Source organism: Myotis myotis, unplaced genomic scaffold (assembly GCF_014108235.1).
Source record: "Myotis myotis isolate mMyoMyo1 unplaced genomic scaffold, mMyoMyo1.p scaffold_m19_p_21, whole genome shotgun sequence".
Lineage (NCBI taxonomy): Eukaryota > Metazoa > Chordata > Mammalia > Chiroptera > Vespertilionidae > Myotis > Myotis myotis.
The window spans coordinates 3,565,651-3,582,202 of NW_023416326.1; the positions used below are offsets into that span (position 1 = coordinate 3,565,651).

The window sequence follows — 16,552 nt, forward strand, 5'->3', positions numbered from 1 at the left end:
GGTCCCCCATCAACCAGCCTCTCTCTCTCTCTCTCTCTCTCTCTCTCTCTCTCTCTCTCTCTCTCTCTCTCTCACACACACACACACACACACACACACACACGCAATCGTCTGCTGAAGTGAACCCACTCGGTCCTTAGTTCCTAAACACAGAAGGAAACCCGGGAACCGGAATTGGAGTGACCAGGTGACGCGTCTCCACCTGGGGGTGGCTTCTCTGGAACGGGCTCCCCAGTGACCTGCAAGCTGTCCCAGCTGCTCCCCCGAGCTGTGCCCGCTCAGACGCACCCACAGAAGATGAAGACCCCGGGAGCCCCTGAGAGCCGGTCACTGCTGCTCTGAGACCCAGCTGTCTGCCATCATGAGCAAGCAGCGGCCGAAATGGCAACGGGGCAGCCGGGACCCCTGAAGAGGCAGCAACACTGTTCCTTGTCCCCCAACTTCCTGGATGAGCCTGGGTGTGCTGAGGCCACAGGGAGCACCCACCTCCTCCCTCCCCTCCCTGCTGGGAGCACCCACCCCCTCCCTCCCCTCCCTGCTGGGAGCACCCACCTCCTCCTTCCCCTCCCTGCTGGGAGCACCCACCCCCTCCCTCCCCTCCCTGCTGGGAGCACTCACCTTCTGCCTGGAGACCCATTGGAGTCAGGTCCATCTCTCAGAAAAAGATCTCACTCCTCCCTCACCCCCTTCGTGTCCCCCGCACCTCCCTCTGCAGGTGGACGTACACCTCCCTCCTTTTTGCAGGAATATATTTTAGAAGCATTTTCTTTCTGAGGCCGGGGAGCGACTAGTCTCTTTGCTGGATTGGATTTTTCTATAACTCAGTCCGGACACCAGCACCACCGGTGTCCACTCGGCTCCGGCCGCTTGTCAGACACCGCCCTTGCTTTCTGAGTGACGCTAGCGCCCTGCAGACCCTGCCTCTGGTCAGCAGATCCGGCGACTACGATCCTACCTCGAGCCCCCGCTCCTGCTGCGGCCAGCTGCCCGGTGGCCTCAGGAGCTGTCTGGTGCTGTGTCCAAGCCTCGCCCACCAAGGTCCTCATCTGTGCAGCCGCCTCTCTGCTCGGCACCCACGGTCCTCAGTTTCTCTCCTTCGCTCTGGGTGGACTCAGCCTGGGGGGTGGGGGTGGGGCGGGCGAGATTCCTGAAGACGGGGACACAGAGGCCCCACGGCTTCCTGGACCCGCAGAGCCATGGCTAGCAGGGCCAGCTGCACCAGCTTTGGGAAACGTCTCCTGGAAACGACGAAGCCAGTGCCCCGGGAATAGGAGTGCAGCTGGGAAATCAGGCAGGGCTGCCTGGTGGAGGGGGCTTTTTACTACAGTGGAACCCAGATGCGAGGCGGGGAGCTCCCCGCGTCATCGAAGCTCTGCGTCTTTGGAGGGAAGATGCTCAATCAAGCTCAGCCCGGACTTGGTGTCAGCTGGGAGAGCCAGTACCGAGGTCCCAGGGAGAAGGGACGTTCCCACAGTTTCAGGTGCCTCTTTGGGGAAGAAAATGTCCTGAAATTCAGGGAGAAGCCACCAAAACACCCTGCCCCCTCCCACCGCAGCCAGCAGGCCGGGAGGTCCCGTGGGCGCCAACACGGGATGGTCCTCCCTTCCCTGACGCCGCCGGGAGCGCAGAGCCATACGGCTGATGCCAGGGACCGCGCCCAGCCGCCCCACGGCCACCCCTCCTGTCTCAGCACAGGACACCTTTCAGGGACAAGAATGGACCTGGGAGGGAAGCCAGGTTCGTGCAGCACACAGTGTGTTTGGGGGTCGGCAGCTCGGAGCAGGGACTCAGCAGCCCGTGGCCGTGCGTCACCCTCCCAGGAGGCCCTGGCCATCAGAGAAGTCACGGGCCGGGGGCATCTCATCGGCCACCGAATCCCCTGACCTTTACACCGCGGTGACACTCTCGTACGGAAAATTATATCAAAGAGGATGCTCTGTTGGGCTGGCGGAGGAGTAGCCTGGTCCATCTCCCCAGCAGTTTCTGTGAGAAGGGAATTCAGGGTCACGTCCAAGGTCAGGCTCCCTGCCTTGCCGATGATGCCTCGGTTTCGGTTTTGTACGTAGTTTCCCCGCAGTTTGTCCTTTGCTGGCAAGCAAGCTTGGGCTTTCCTTGTAGAAGGAATCTCTTTAAAAAGTTCCCAATCGCATCTCACTCCTAGCCTCCTAGCCGCTAATTCATAGCAAGCTAAGACCTTCCAGTGGTTCTCAACCTTCTGGCCCTTTAAATACAGTTCCTCATGTTGTGACCCAACCTATCAAATTATTCTCATTGCTACTTCATCACTGTCATGTTGCTACTGTGATGAATCCTCATGTAAATATCTGATCTGCAGGACGGTCTTAGGCGACCCCTGGGAAAGGGTCGTTCGACCGCCAAAGGGGTCGCGACCCACAGGTTGAGAACCGCTGCTCCACAGCCCTGCCTGTCCCCTTTCTAACCAGGGTAACCCCCCCGATGAAAGCGATCTGACCCGCGAGGGAATGACCTAGTCATGGGAGATGGTTCCAGGCGGCCCCTCCAGCCCCGTGTGCAGCCTGTGGCCCTCACCGCGGGCAGCGGGCACAGGCCTGTCCATCCGGGCACCTGGTGCCCTGCCCCCCACCGCCCAGGGCTCTCTCTCAGGAAGGCAGCAGAATGCAGGACCGGTGTGCACTTTTCCTGGGCGTATATTTTTAATTATTTTTTTAGCCCTCACCCAAGGATATGTTTCCATTGATTTTTTTTTTTAAATATATTTTATTGATTTTTTACAGAGAGGAAGGGAGAGGGAGAGAGAGTTAGAAACATCGATGAGAGAGAAACATTGATCAGCTGCCTCCTGCACACGCCCCACTGGGGATGTGCTCGCAACCAAGGTACATGCCCTTGACCGGAATCAAACCTGGGACCTTTCAGTCCACAGGCTGACGCTCTATCCGTTGAGCCAAACCGGTTACGGCACCGGGCGCATATTTTTAATTATTTTTTTAGCCCTCACCCAAGGATATGTTTCCATTGATTTTTAGGGAGAGTGGGAGAGAGAGGGAAAGACAGAGAGAAACATCGATTGGTTGCCTCTAGAATGCACCCGACCTGCAACTGAGGTTCCTGCCCTTGACCATGCCCTTGACCGTAACTGAACCCAGGACGCTTCGGTCCACAGGCAGACACTCTACCCGCTGAGCCCAAGGGGCTAGGAGTGCGATGCGCTAGGGCTCCCAGACATGTTTGCTTTTCTGCCTTCATTCTGATAGCAAATGTAGGACGTGGGCCCCTGTGGAGGCCTGTTCGGGCCCAGGTGAGCCCGTGGCTTGTGGATGAAGCCGCTCTGGCCCACGGGCCAGGCTGGTGCTGGGTTTCTCAGCCTCAGCACCACTGACATTTGGGGGGCGGGTGTTAGTGCCCGGGTGTGGGACGTCCTGTGCAGGGAGATGTTTACAGCAACCCTGGCCTCCTCCCTCTAGTGCCAGGAGCAACCCCCAAGTGAGCTGTGACAACTGGACGCGTTTACAGACCTTCCCGGGCACACCTGGCTGGGAACCCCGGGGCTGTGCTAGTGGTTTGTCGGGATGGGGGCACCCCCTCCAGTGTTACCCGGAAAACCTGCATCACAGGCTGCGGGCCTGGGTTTTCATACCCGAGACCAGGCTCTCTGTGGGTCTGCCCCGTCCTGCTGGCTGGGGGCAACTGGGACAGACAGACGGATGGATGGACACCAACCGGTCAGGCCGCAGCTCCGATTCCCCGAAGATGCCCCCGCCCCCACCCCCATTCCTGGAAACAAAACCCTTTCGTTGTCCTGGCAGCTTCCGAAGTTCCGTCAGGTTCCATTCGACGGTATTTAAGTCCTCGCTGATCCTGGGGCACCTCGGGGCTCCTGGGCACGGAAGTCCCGCCTGTGGCTGTCTCCATTCCTCCCTGCAGGTCCTCCTCGGAGAGAGGGGATCCTGACAGCTTGATGTCTATCGACTGGAAACTAGCCGGGAGCCCGTGGGGGCAGGATGTGTGGGCCAGACGCCATGTTCAGGCCTCGGGGGCTCATCGGAACCTGGCTCTGACCCGGTTCAGGTCCGGGTGGGGCCCGGTCTCTTCAATCCTCCGGTGCCTCAATATCCCCACCTGAAGAAGGGGCCCGTCCTCCTCACCTACCTCCTCTGCTCTCCTCTGAGGCCTAGACAAGAACGCGTTTTCCATCAAAACAGGACGGTCTGTCATCTGTTGACTCCAGGCCAGCGGTTCTCAACCTGTGGGTTGCGACCCCTCTGGGGGTCGAACGACCCTTTCACCGGGGTCGCCTAAGACCATCGGAAAACGCATACATAATTACATATTGTGTTTGTGATGAATCACTGTGCTTTCATGATGTTCCATTTGTAACAATGAAATCGGGGGTCACCGCAACATGAAGAACTGTATGAAAGGGTCGTGGCATTAGGAAGGTTGAGAACCACTGCTCTAGGCTAATGGTCGCCTTAAGTAAATCGAGCCCAGGGGGTGACTCTCCAGAATGTTCTCCGACCATCGCATCTTCCATCTGAGCCTCTGACGACAGTATTTTTGTTTTGTTGTTAATCCTCACCCGAGGACATTTTTCCATTGATTTTTAGAGAGTGGAACTGAGAGGGAAAGACAGAGAAACATGGATGGGAGAGAAACACAGGGGTGGGTTGCCTCCTCCACTTGCCTCGACCAGGGCCCAGGCCAGGGAGGAGCCTGCAACCGAGGTACATGCCCTTGACTGGACTCGAACCTGGGACCCTTCAGTCTGCAGGCCGGCACTCTATCCACTGAGCCACACCGGCGAGGGCTCTGAGGACCGTATATATTGCACAGCTGCCTGGCCTCTCGGGGCAACGCTGACACTTATAGCAGCCTTCCTCTGAGGCTAGGAAGCAGCCCCCCGAATGTCCCCATCACCACGAGGCCTCTGCGCTCTGCCCGAGACCCTGGGCACAGCCCCACGCCAGCACTCCTGCTATTCGTCCCAAAGGCATTGTGGGCGGAAGTTCCCTTCAGATACAGAGAGAGGTGCACCCCTCTTTCTGACTTCTTGGTTGCCTTAAGATCTGGTATCTGAGGGGTCCCCGCCCATAGTCTGGCTCCTTTGTCTCCAAAGATCTCTGTGGGGGGACATTTGAAAGCGAGGTCTCAGAGAGAGGGGTACAGCTCTAGGACTTCCGTCACTAAGTGGGTCCCCGGCTTTTCCCTTTTTTTTTGTTTTTCTGTGAAGCCTGAGTTTATTTCTATATAAAAATGCTCAAGAGACTTTAAAAAGGCCCAAAGGCGTCCAGGTTTAATTTAAGATCGTCCCGAGGTGGCGTCTGTCAGTCTCTCCTTTGGCGAGGCATCCACTGGATCCTTGTTCATGAAACACCTCGGTCACTCTAGCTGGATCGTGGCCACTTCCTGTGACTCCCAGTCTCTGTCCTAAACGGCCACGGGGTTCTGAACGAGGAGACGCGTCACACCGGAAATCAGCACAAGACGCCTGCAGGTTCTACACGAATGTCCCCTCTGCGTCATTCTTCGCGACCAGGCCCAGGGATTGCCAACTGGAGTAGTGGAGACCGCGACGAGCGTCCCCTGCAGAGACTGGTATGAAACGCGGCCCTTTCAGGCCGGAAACCAGCAGGCACCCTCCAAGATGAAAACACTCCCCGACTTTTCCAATGAGCGACATTGACTCCAGTCAGAAGGAGGAGGTGGGAGTGGAGACCTGGCGGCACTGGTCCTCTCTCCAAGGGCACTGCTCATTGAGGGCGCTGGTCCTGGGGAGGGCCCTGGGGGCTCCTGGGCAGCGAGGTGGGCACACTCACCAGGCCAGGCCCTCGGGAAGGCTCTGAGAGTCCACCATGTGCTTCAGGTTTGGGACAGTGACGGCTGGGGCCCTGCGAGCAGGAACACAGTGGCTGCTGCCCTGGGGGTTCCGCCTGGGGTCCTCCCACTCCCGGGGACCACCCCCGGCCCAGACCACCTCAGTACCCAGAAGAGGGCAGGCTGAGCAGAGCAGAAAACGTCTGATGCATGACCCAGGATTGCTGCTTTCGCACTCAACTGTTGTATTAAGCATGAGAGATGTTTGTTGACCGTTGGCAGAGGAATTTAAAGAGTAACGAAGCGCTTCGTGTCCTTGTTTTGGCTGCCGACAGAACGCCCACTTTCCTGCCTCTCTTTACCCGGTCCCTCCCTCCCCTTCTCCCCATCCCTCGCATCCACGTTGTCACTGGTTGGTGGTGTTTGGTGGCAGCCCTTGGTCCCTTAGGTGTTTGAGTTCCACAAGAAGCCCGGAGGGGGGGGGGGGGGCTTTTTCTAATTTTTGTATCGGTGCCCACAGCCTTTGTATGTTTTGGATTGCAGACACTGTGTTTTCTGGTCTTCGGGGGTTGGTGGAACTTTGTGTACTGCCTTTTGGAAAACCTGAGTTTTACCACGGTCTCAAGCAGATTTGAAATAAATTCTTTTGACACTGCCAGCAACTGAAAGACGAGGTGTGGTCTGTGATGACGGCTGGGCGCGGGTCTGCCCTTCCCCAGATATATAAAAATAATTGATTTCAGAGAGGAAGGGAGAGGGAGAGAAACATCAATGGTGAGAGAGAATCATGGATAGGCTGCCTCCTGCACGCCCTCCACTGGGGATCGAGACTGTAACCGGGGCCTGCGCCCTGACTGGGAATCGAACCGTGACCTTCTGATTCACAGGCTGACACTCGGCCACTGAGCCACGCTGGCCGGGCTGAGGACTTTTCTTGAATGTGCCGCAAGCTGTGAGAAGCCCCAGACGCTCTCAGCCAGGGCGAGAGGCTAAGAAACGTGCTAGCTGCTTGGGGGTTGCCTTAAGGGACTGGCGGGCGCTTACGTAGGTTCTAGGACACGAGTCCAATGCACCTGCTATTTCAGTCACGGCCACACACGCCCCAAAGGGTGAATTTTATTTACGTCCCTTCCTGTGAAGTAGACTTTATACACTTGAGCCTGAACATGGAAGCTGCTTTTCCCACAAAATAACTTGACAAATGACCACATTGTTAGCTTTCACGATACAGTGACATCGAGTCGTTTTTAGAAAATTAAATGGCGATTGAAAGCTAATTATTAGCCCTTACAAATCAGTACATTCCTGAGAAATCTTCTTACGAGCAAATGCACAAAACACCAGTGACAGTGACACTCGAGTGACGCGCTGGGAAAATTAAACGTCTTCCGCCAGGTTCACTTCACACGCGCACGGCGCGTGGTTGGCCCGACGTGGCCCCGCAGACACAGACCCAGAAGCTTTCCTGGCCCGACGTGGCCCCGCAGACACATGAGCCCAGAAGCTTTCCTGGTCCTCTCTGACTTTCCCCCAAAGAACGGTCACGAAGCAGGAAATAGTAACGGTCTGGAGTCCGGCCGGCCCAGCCTCAGTACAGGGCTTCCCGCCCCTCTGGCTCGGCAGCAGCTCACTTAGCCACGCGGGACGAGTTTATCTTCCTGATGTCGACGTGGCTCAGGATCAAGGTCCCATTTTTGAATTTTCCAACCTGGCCAATCCGTCCACTTGACAAAATGCTGGGAGCTGCCTTCTTCTTCTTGGATTTCCTACGTTTAAAGAGAGAGCGACCCTTTAGTACAGTTCCTCATGTTGTGGTGACCCCCAATGTCATTGTCACAAATTGAACATCATTAAAGCAGTGATTCATCACAAAAACAATATGTAATTACATGTGTTTTCCGATGGTCTTAGGCGACCCCTGTGAAAGAGTCGCGACCCACAGGTTGAGAACCGCTGGTTTAGAGGCAGGCGCCAGACCACAGGATGGCTCCCGCAAAGCCCCGCCTCCATGGTCTTCCCTGGTCCCTCAGACACGCCAACGGCCGCAGGGTCTCTGGACTGGTTCCTTCCACTTGAGCTTTCCAGCTGTCCCTCCTCTTCCCCCAGGTGTCACCTCCCTGTCACCTCCTTGGACGGCATCCGGCCTGCCCCCAGGCATCTCCTTTCACAACGCTGCCTCTCAACCTCTCACGGGGCGGAGCGGAGATGCCAGCTTGGCACCCTGCACTGTCTGCTGTATGTTTGTTTGTTTTTAAATGTTTTGTGTGGAGACAAGCATACATAGTTATCTTTCTAACTTGTACTTTTCTCTATTATCAGGGATGTTTTTTTGTTTGTTTGTTTTTTGTTTGTTTTTAAATATATTTTATTGATTTTTTACAGAGAGGAAGGGAGAGAGATAGAGAGTCAGAAACATCAATGAGAGAGAAACATCGACCAGCCGCCTCCTGCACATCTCCCACCGGGGATGTGCCCGCAACCCAGGTACATGCCCTTGACCGGAATCGAACCTGGGACTTTTCAGTCCGCAGGCCGACGCTCTATCTACTGAGCCACACCGGTTTCGGCTGCTGTATGTTTTGGTGTGTTTCCCTCACCACAGTGTCAGGGTCTCGAGGGCAGGGATGCCCTCCAGGTGCTCATGGCTGCACACCTAAGCCGCCTACATGCCTGGCACGGCCAGGACACAGGCCAGCTGAAGGTGAGGGTGAGTCTGCTGGAGCCTAAGAAAGAGGCTGAGGTAACAGGAGCCAATTTTGAAACAGAAGGGGGGGCGGGGGGAGGAGAGAAGGCACTAGAACAAAAGCTAAGAAACACCCATAAGCAACGCCATCAGTAGCAGTTATTAGATCACGGCGCTCTGCCTGGAGGCCAGCCACTCCCCATGGGACTGGGGCGGCGGTCACACCCGCAGGGGACAGGGGACAGGGACAGGGGACAGAAGTCTCTGTTGGAAATGCCAACCTCAGCGTTTCCACTGGCCGCTTGCAGGTGCGGATCTTTGGAAACAGGAGACTGGAGAAGGCTCCCGATCCAGTCCTGAGGTCGCTGCTCGAGGTGGGCAGCTGACTCAGTCCTGCCTTCCCCTCACAGGGGAGCCCTGGGACAGGCTGGACCCCCAGCGACCCCCGGCCTTACCCCCAAAACTCAGCCACAGCTTCCCCACGCCGTCCGCCCTCCCGCCCGCCGTGTGGTGTCACTCACCTGTCCTCCTGCCCTTTCCTCTTCTTTTTCTTGAAAATGTCTGTGTCCTGGGCCTGTTTCAGAATTTGAGACAATATATGTATCAGACATAGCAGGAGGTCTGTGATCAAAAGCCAAGATGCTATTATCTTAATGCTTTTTGAGTAGACACATTAAAAAAAGACTCAAAGTGTCTTCCTAAAACACTTTTGAGAACATGGAAGGCCATTCCAGAGAACACTGATGACAGAAATGTCCACTCTTCCGCCCTGGCTGGTTTGGCTCAGTGGAGAGAGCGTCCGCCTGCAGGCTGAAGGTTCGATTCCTGTCGGGGCGCATGCCCAGGTTGCGGGCTCAATCCCCAGTGTGGGGTGTGCAGGAGGCAGCCGGTCAATGATTCTCTCTCATCATTGATTTTCTACCTCCCTTCCTCTCCGAAACCAATAAAAATATATTTTTAAAAAAGAGAGTAAATGCAAAAGCTATTAAAAGTCCACTCTCCATTTCAGATGAAAAGGAGTGGGACACCCATCCCCTGTGGTTTCAAAGCCCCCGTGCACTGACCAACACCAAATACAAAAGAACCGAGTACAGGAAACCGATGAACGCAGCCGACAGGATCTGAACAGGAGTTTGTGGCTTCAAGCAAAACCGCCATGCAAATACACCAGATCACTTGGCTGCATTACAAAACGCTGCTGACCTGAGGAAGTGGTCTAGACCAGTGGTTCTCAACCTTCTGGCCCTTTAAATACAGTTCCTCATGTTGTGACCCAACCATAAAATTATTTTTCGTTGCTACTTCATAATTTAATGTTGCTACTGTGATGAATCGTCATGTAAATATCTGATATGCAGGATGGTCGTAGGCGACCCCCGTGAAAGGGTCGTTTGACTGCCAAAGGGGTTGCAACCCACAGGTTGAGAACCGCTGGTCTAGACCTTTCTTTCCAAGCAGCTGGGCCCAGCAACCACTGTGACAAATGGCCACCACCTTTCTGTTCTGGCTTTAATGAAGGAAAGGCCAGGACACCTACCATTCTCTTTTCCTCTTCCTTGGCTGCCTTTTTCTCTTTGATCTGCTCCTGCAAAACCTTGTAATTCACGTAACTCTTCTTGGGAGGCTGCAATGGAAGAAAAGGACACGTCATCACTTTGTACTCTGCACCCATTTCCCAGCATCCCTTGCCCTGGCTGGCCGCGTCCTGCCTGGTGACAGGAGGCCGAGCAGTCCCTCACCTGTGCGCCCAGCATGACCGCACGCTCCCGTTCCAGGACTCTCTCCTTCCCTTTTCCGTAGCCCGTGATCCCAAACCGGTGCACCTCCAGCCGAGCCTGGGGACAAAGCAGAATCAGACCCAAGTGCTCCCCACAAACTCCCCAGGAGAAAGCCACGCCCATCGGGGATGCGTTTTGGAGACCACGAGCTGGCGCCAGATACTCAGCGACGACAGCCCACAAGACGCTGTGATGGTTCAAGGAGCTGCGTGGGTCTCCTGCAGTGTGACGGCCCCCTCCAGACACCGTCCCGGGTTTAATGAGGACAGCGGAGGCAAAGCGTGCCCTCTGCACGAAGGAGGGACAGGAGCAGTGAATACAGAGCCTGCAGCTCTCTGAGGCTCCACCACTCCCCGCCACCCTCAGAGGCAGTGATTTCCACTTAAAGGTCCCTCCCCAAGCATCCCTACTTAGACTTAGAAACCACTAACAGCAGCTTTAAACCCAGATCCGTGTTTTTTTTTCTTCATTAAAAGATAATGTAGAAAGAAGAGGGAAAGTCACCTATAGCAGTTGAATTACTTGCTCCTGTCTTTTTTCTCACGCGAGTTTGAAGCCCAGTTTATCGTCACAGAACTCGCGCATCCCTGCTTTTCCTGCTCTCTGCTGCAGCACTGGTGTTGCGACAGAAAACCATCTTGTTTCAGATGAACGGGCGGTTTTCAAGCGAGTGGGTGCAGTGACGTGCTGAGCCATTCCCCCAACCCCCGGACGTGTTAACAGCCATCGTTTTTGGTAGCATAAAGATGGAAAAATTAGCAATTTCAAAACACATACCTTTTCTAAGTTAAATTCTTGTATATTCACATCTTTGTCCAGGATACTAGTTTTGGTCTGAAAAGGGAAAAACAAGTCTTATTAAGATCATCTGTTACCACATCATTATAATCTCTAGCACCGACGGCGTGGACATGTTTTAAAAGGCCTTGAAACTGGGCCCAGATGCCTAAATGCCAAACGATGACACAGGCATGTTGCACAGGATCCTGATTAAGACCTACTTATGCTTCAGTGACGTACTCGTTTTACCTGTTTTGATAGACTTGGCATGTCTTCTTGAGTATAAACCACTTCAACTAGATGACTTTCTTCCCAACAGGCAGCTGACGTGGGACCTACTAAAGAACAGGGTGGAGCCCTGACCAGTGTGGCTCAGTGGATAGAGCGTCGGCCTGCGGACTGAAGGGTCCCAGGTTCGATTCCGACCAAGGGCATGTACCTGGGTTGCGGGCACATCCCCAGTGGGGAGTGTGCAGGAGGCGGCTGATCGATGTTTCTTACTCTCTATCCCTCTCCCTGCCTTTCTCTAAAAAATCAATAAAAATATATTAAAAAAATAAGAGTTTTTTAAAAAAAAGAACAGGCTGTAGACCACTTAAGGGTGACCTGGAGACAGGAGGGTTTCAGGGTCAAGGCCAAGGGAGTGATCTGGAAACAGTGGAGGTCATGAGGGCACCTGGGGCAATAACTTGGGAAAACGTTCTGCCAGTGAAGGTGCTGGAAAATGCACTTGAGTTATTCCAAGGACAGAGAGCCCAGGCTAACCGACAGTCCGTCTCTCAGGTGCAGTAGCTGGGAACACAGCTTTCACGCCAGGAGGCCTTAGGCCTGAACATGAGCTCTGGCGCGGACCGCACATCCACAGAAAATTCCCAAGCTTTTGCGTCTCTGAGAGGCAATGCTGTGAGTGTTCTGCAGATTATACACCACGTTCAGTGGGACCCCAGACAACAATCCATACTTAAGCACATTCGTTCGTATTTCTGTAGCATCTATGAACATTCATGCCAAATGAAAAAACAAAAATAATTCTTAAGCCTCAGATCAGTTCAGGTCAGTTTTTGCTGCCAAATAATTTTGTACCAAACTTAAAAAACGCCCCACTAACTTGTGATGTCGAACGTTCTGGGGTTTTGGAACGATAGGTTTGAGACTGTGGGGTTACTGTCTGAACGCACGTCGACGATTTAAAAGGCAGACAGGTGCCATGAACTGTGAGATAATGCATTAGCTAATATAATAAACACTTTAAGTAAATAGTAAGCACCCAGCAAACATGAGCAGTCCATCGTACGCTCAAAAGCAGTCTACCTGGACCTCAGTCCAGGCCACAGGAGCCAAGATCCCTCCCGCTCTCAGTGCACTGTTCTAGCACATTTTTTTCTAATATGTTTTTATTGACTTGAGAGAAACATTGATCGGCTGCCTCCTGCATGCCCCCTACCGGGGATCGAGCCCACAACCCAGGCCTGTGCCCTGACCGGGAGTCAATCCAATGACCCCGAGTCGTCAGGGACGACGCTCAACCGAGCCACACCAGCCAGGCGATTACTTCTCTTATGGTTTCCTTACCCCTTTCTACGTAGGCCACACAAGAGGCTAAGGTTCATGAACGGGGCAGTGATGGACGGACGAGAGGGGTGGAGAAAGGGCACGAAGACATGGCCGGAAGGGCCAAACAACACTCGGACCATCTTAAACTATAAATGACACTTCCTGAGAAGCGCCGTTACTGTTCACCCCCTGGCAGTGCTGCAAGGCCCTTTAGAGTGGGCCTGCCACTCGCTCCTCGAATCCCAAGCCCAGGCCACTCCACTGGACGGGGACCCCCGCAGGAAGTCCGGCCTCAGTCCCCTCCTGCCTTGTTAGACGGAGCCGACGAGCCGATCTGTAACCCACTTACTGGGCAGGGGGCACAGTGACCTTTTCTTTGATGTCAGAGAGGAAGGCAGAGGGAGAGAGAGAGAAACATCAGTGATGAGGGAGTCATGGGTCGGCCGCCTCCTGCACGCCCCGCACTGGGGATCGAGCCCACAACCCGGGCCTGTGCCCTTCACCAGAATCAAACCGGGGACCCTTCAGTCCGCAGGCTGACGCTCTATCCACTGAGCCACGCCGGCCAGGGCCAGAGTGAGTGATCTTTTTAAGTTAAAATTCACCTCATGCCCGTGCTTAAACTTCTTTGGTGGCATCGCATGTACTTGGCACTAAAACCTGAGGGCCTTGCCGTCGCCTGCGGGACTTGGCAGGGGCTGGGCAGCTGCCTTTCCCAAGCTCACACCTCCCCTCCGTCCTACTCCCTCTGGCCTTCCAGCTTCCAGACCCAGCGGGCCTTTCCACACCTCGGGGTCCTTGCCACACAGCCTTCCCTCTGCCCCAAGTCACAAAAGCCTTTAACAGGGCAGTCGGTCTAATGTCACGTCCTCGGACCTACATCCTTCCTTCAGAGCGTTTATAACTCTGTTTCATGATATTGTTCGTTTTCCTGGGGTTCGCCTGCCTCCACCAGCAGACGGTACACTCCTGGAGGGCAAAGGACTGCACCTCATTCCCTGCTGATCTCCTGGGTCTGCCCAAGAGCAGGCACTCAGTTATTTGTGGGTAAATAAATGAATGGATAAGCGATCTCTTACCAACTATTCCTGTCAAACTACTTCTGTGGTCCCTACTCTATACGTGGGCAGGATTAGGAACTTCCTTTGCCAGTTAGACATTGGTAAAGGGTAAAAGGCTAAACAAATGGTGGCCAAGTCTGGCTGAGCAACCATACCTCTCCCACGGACTGAATTTCAAGCGAGACTTACCAATTGTCTAAGAGAGATTGCTGCGCAGTAAACTCAAGCTGCTTTTCACTGCTGGGGACAGTCAGCACATCCCAGGCAGCTCCCCGGGGAGGGGGCCCCTGGGCACTGCGCCTGGGTTCCTCCAGTCTGCCCAGGTACCTGTTCCCCTTGCCCATTCTACTCCGTATCCTTTTGCTGCAATAAATCATAACTGTGATATGCCCGGCTAGTGTGGCTCAGTGGACTGAGCGTCGTCCCATGAACCAAGAGGTTGCTGGTTTGATTCCCGGTCAGGGGACGTGCCCAGGTTGTGGGCTTGATCCCCAGTGTGGGGTGTGCAGGAGGCAGCTGATCAATGTTTCTATCTCATCGATATTTCTCTCTCTTTCTCTCCCTTCCTCTTTCTCTTAAAAAAAAAAAAAAAATCAGTAAAAACATAACCGTGACAGTGACTGCATGCTGAGTCCCACGCGTGCTTTCGGCAAGTCCCCCAGGTTAGGGTGTGGTCTTGGGGGCCCCTGACATCGCCTATAAAGATAGTCACCCCGTTCCACAATATCAGGGTTTCCATCCCAGACACATAAACTAACCAGCTCAGTACCTTGGCGTCCTCATCTTGATCCGGCCTCTGTCTCCTTTTCTTACTCCTGCTGTGGAATTCCACCACTTCCACCGGCTCCCTCCTGTTCGGGGGAGAGGGCGATGCTGCCGCCCGGGGGGCTTGTGGGCCTGCGGGGGCCTCCGGGGGGGTCACGGAGGGGGCACACCGCAGCTCTTCCCGGAGCTCCGAGAAGAAGCTCGAAGCCTTCTTCCTCCGGCCTCTTACAGGAGCACCAGGTGGGGGAGCGGGCTCGGCCCCCAAGGCCACGGGGGTCCCCGCATCTCTCTTCTTGTTTTCCTTTTTCCTTCGGATCCTTTTCTGTTCCGCTTCATCTTCTGTCTCTCCTGTTTGCTCAACCACAAGAAGGAAAAAGACATTTTTATTTTTAGCTACTGCCCATATCAAATCATGTGAATGCACGTATAGATATACATCGCCACAAACACGTGGATCTACCTATAAAGAAAATAAAAAAAACCCTTCTTCAAAGAGGGTTGCATTTGCGCCATTTAGAGAATCCGACACGCCACAGGGGACGATGCTCAACCTGGGGAACAGTGTGTGTGACTCTGACTCTCATTAGCTGGTCATTTTAGCCTTCACCTCGGCTGTTCCTAAGCCATCATGGCAACAGTCCCGGAAGCGGGCCCACGCTGGCTCACGCTTTGTAACTCAAAATGTGAGCCAGTGTTTCTTTTTCACACTTTCTAGGGTGATAGGTGAGCATTATAGTGTGCTAGGGTGAGGGACTGCGGCATGGAAGGGTTACAGAATGTTACAGAATGTGCTAAGGGAATGGGAGGAAATGGGACATGAGAAATTGAATGTGCTGGGAGGGGAGACTGACGTATGGAGGATTATGTCAGGGTTAGGAACCATAGAAGAAAAACTGCTAGATTGTCTTAGAAAAACAATGTGTTATGATATGCTCCAGCCAGGTGTGACTCTGTTTACCCCCTCTTTGTGCTTATGAACTTTCTGTGAACTTCTAAGAAACAGGTAATGGAATGCTTTGTATTTTTTTTCTAACAGTTTTGCTATAAAGGATCATACTGCACCCTTGATCTCGGCCACGTGCTCCGAAGCTCCCAGAGGGGGAGATAGGCGCTGTGGTCAGCTGGCCAGCTTAATAAAGGTTCTTAATTTTAAGTTCTGAGTCGGTGGTCTATCTCGCTGAGCCAACCCATAACAATAGTTTTTCTATCTTCTTTCAGTTACGAATTAAGATGAACCTGCCTGGCTGGCGGGGCTCAGTGGTTGAGCGCCGACCTGTGAACCAGGAGGTTCGATTCCCCGTCAGGGCACAGGCCCGGATTGCAGGTCCCCAGTGTGGGGCGTGCAGGAGGCAGCCGATCCATGATTCCCTCTCATCATGGATGTTCTCTCTCTCTCTCCCGTCCTCTCTGAAATCAATGCAAATGTGCATATATTTTTTAAAAAGACACTAATGACTGAAGATTCTCTTTGGCGCAGGCAGGAGAGATGCCACCCTCCTCCCCTGGGGCAAGCTCTGCAGAGCGTGGGGAGCTGCCTAGCAACGTCCCAGGCGGTTGCCACATAAAAACGGGCGTTTTATTTCCCTTCCCTCCCATCGAGATAAACGAAGGAGAGCGCAGGTCGGCCAACGTAGGGGACAAAAGGTTGGGAAAACATTCTCCCCCGCCCACCCCACCCCACCCCCCGGCGAGGGGACGCCCGGAAGGACGAGGCCCCCGCGGGACCAGGCGGTCCTAATGCCGGAGGGTCAGCTGGGCCCGGGGAGTCCGGGGCGGGGGTGCCCAGGGGCCCGGAACAGTGAAAAGAAAAGAAAAAAGTGAAAAGGCTGCGGCGCCGCCGAGGGGTGCCGGCTCCCGGGAACCTCTGACCCCGAAAGCGGAGGCCCGCCCCGCCGGCGGCGCCCCCAGCCCCTCGCTCCCCACGTGGGCTCCGAGGCCCCCGCTCACCAAAATCGTAGAGGTTCTGGAGCACCGCGTCCAGCAGCCGGCGGGAGGGAGGCGGGGAGGGCCCCCGCCCCTGCTCGTGCGCCATCGCGGGGTCGGGCTCCGCGCGACCGACCCCCGGAGCCCGCGGGTGCGGGTTGCGCGCGCGAGGCGCCCTCACTTCCGGGTTCCGCCGGCCGCGCGCGCGCGCA

The 16,552-nt window shown here is 54.7% G+C and overlaps 1 protein-coding gene across 1 annotated transcript; it reads right to left on the minus strand.

The window, feature by feature from the left end:
- Positions 1 to 6,875: 6,875 nt before the first annotated feature.
- Positions 6,876 to 16,550, minus strand: CUNH1orf131 (chromosome unknown C1orf131 homolog). Its single transcript, XM_036354740.1, has 7 exons — positions 16,365 to 16,550; positions 14,422 to 14,765; positions 11,035 to 11,091; positions 10,219 to 10,314; positions 10,017 to 10,103; positions 9,001 to 9,053; positions 6,876 to 7,562 (listed from the first exon to the last, which is right to left on the minus strand). The coding sequence occupies exons 1-7, from the start codon at positions 16,447 to 16,449 to the stop codon at positions 7,424 to 7,426; spliced, it is 861 nt and encodes a 286-aa protein (XP_036210633.1). The 5' UTR covers positions 16,450 to 16,550; the 3' UTR covers positions 6,876 to 7,423.
- Positions 16,551 to 16,552: the final 2 nt, after the last annotated feature.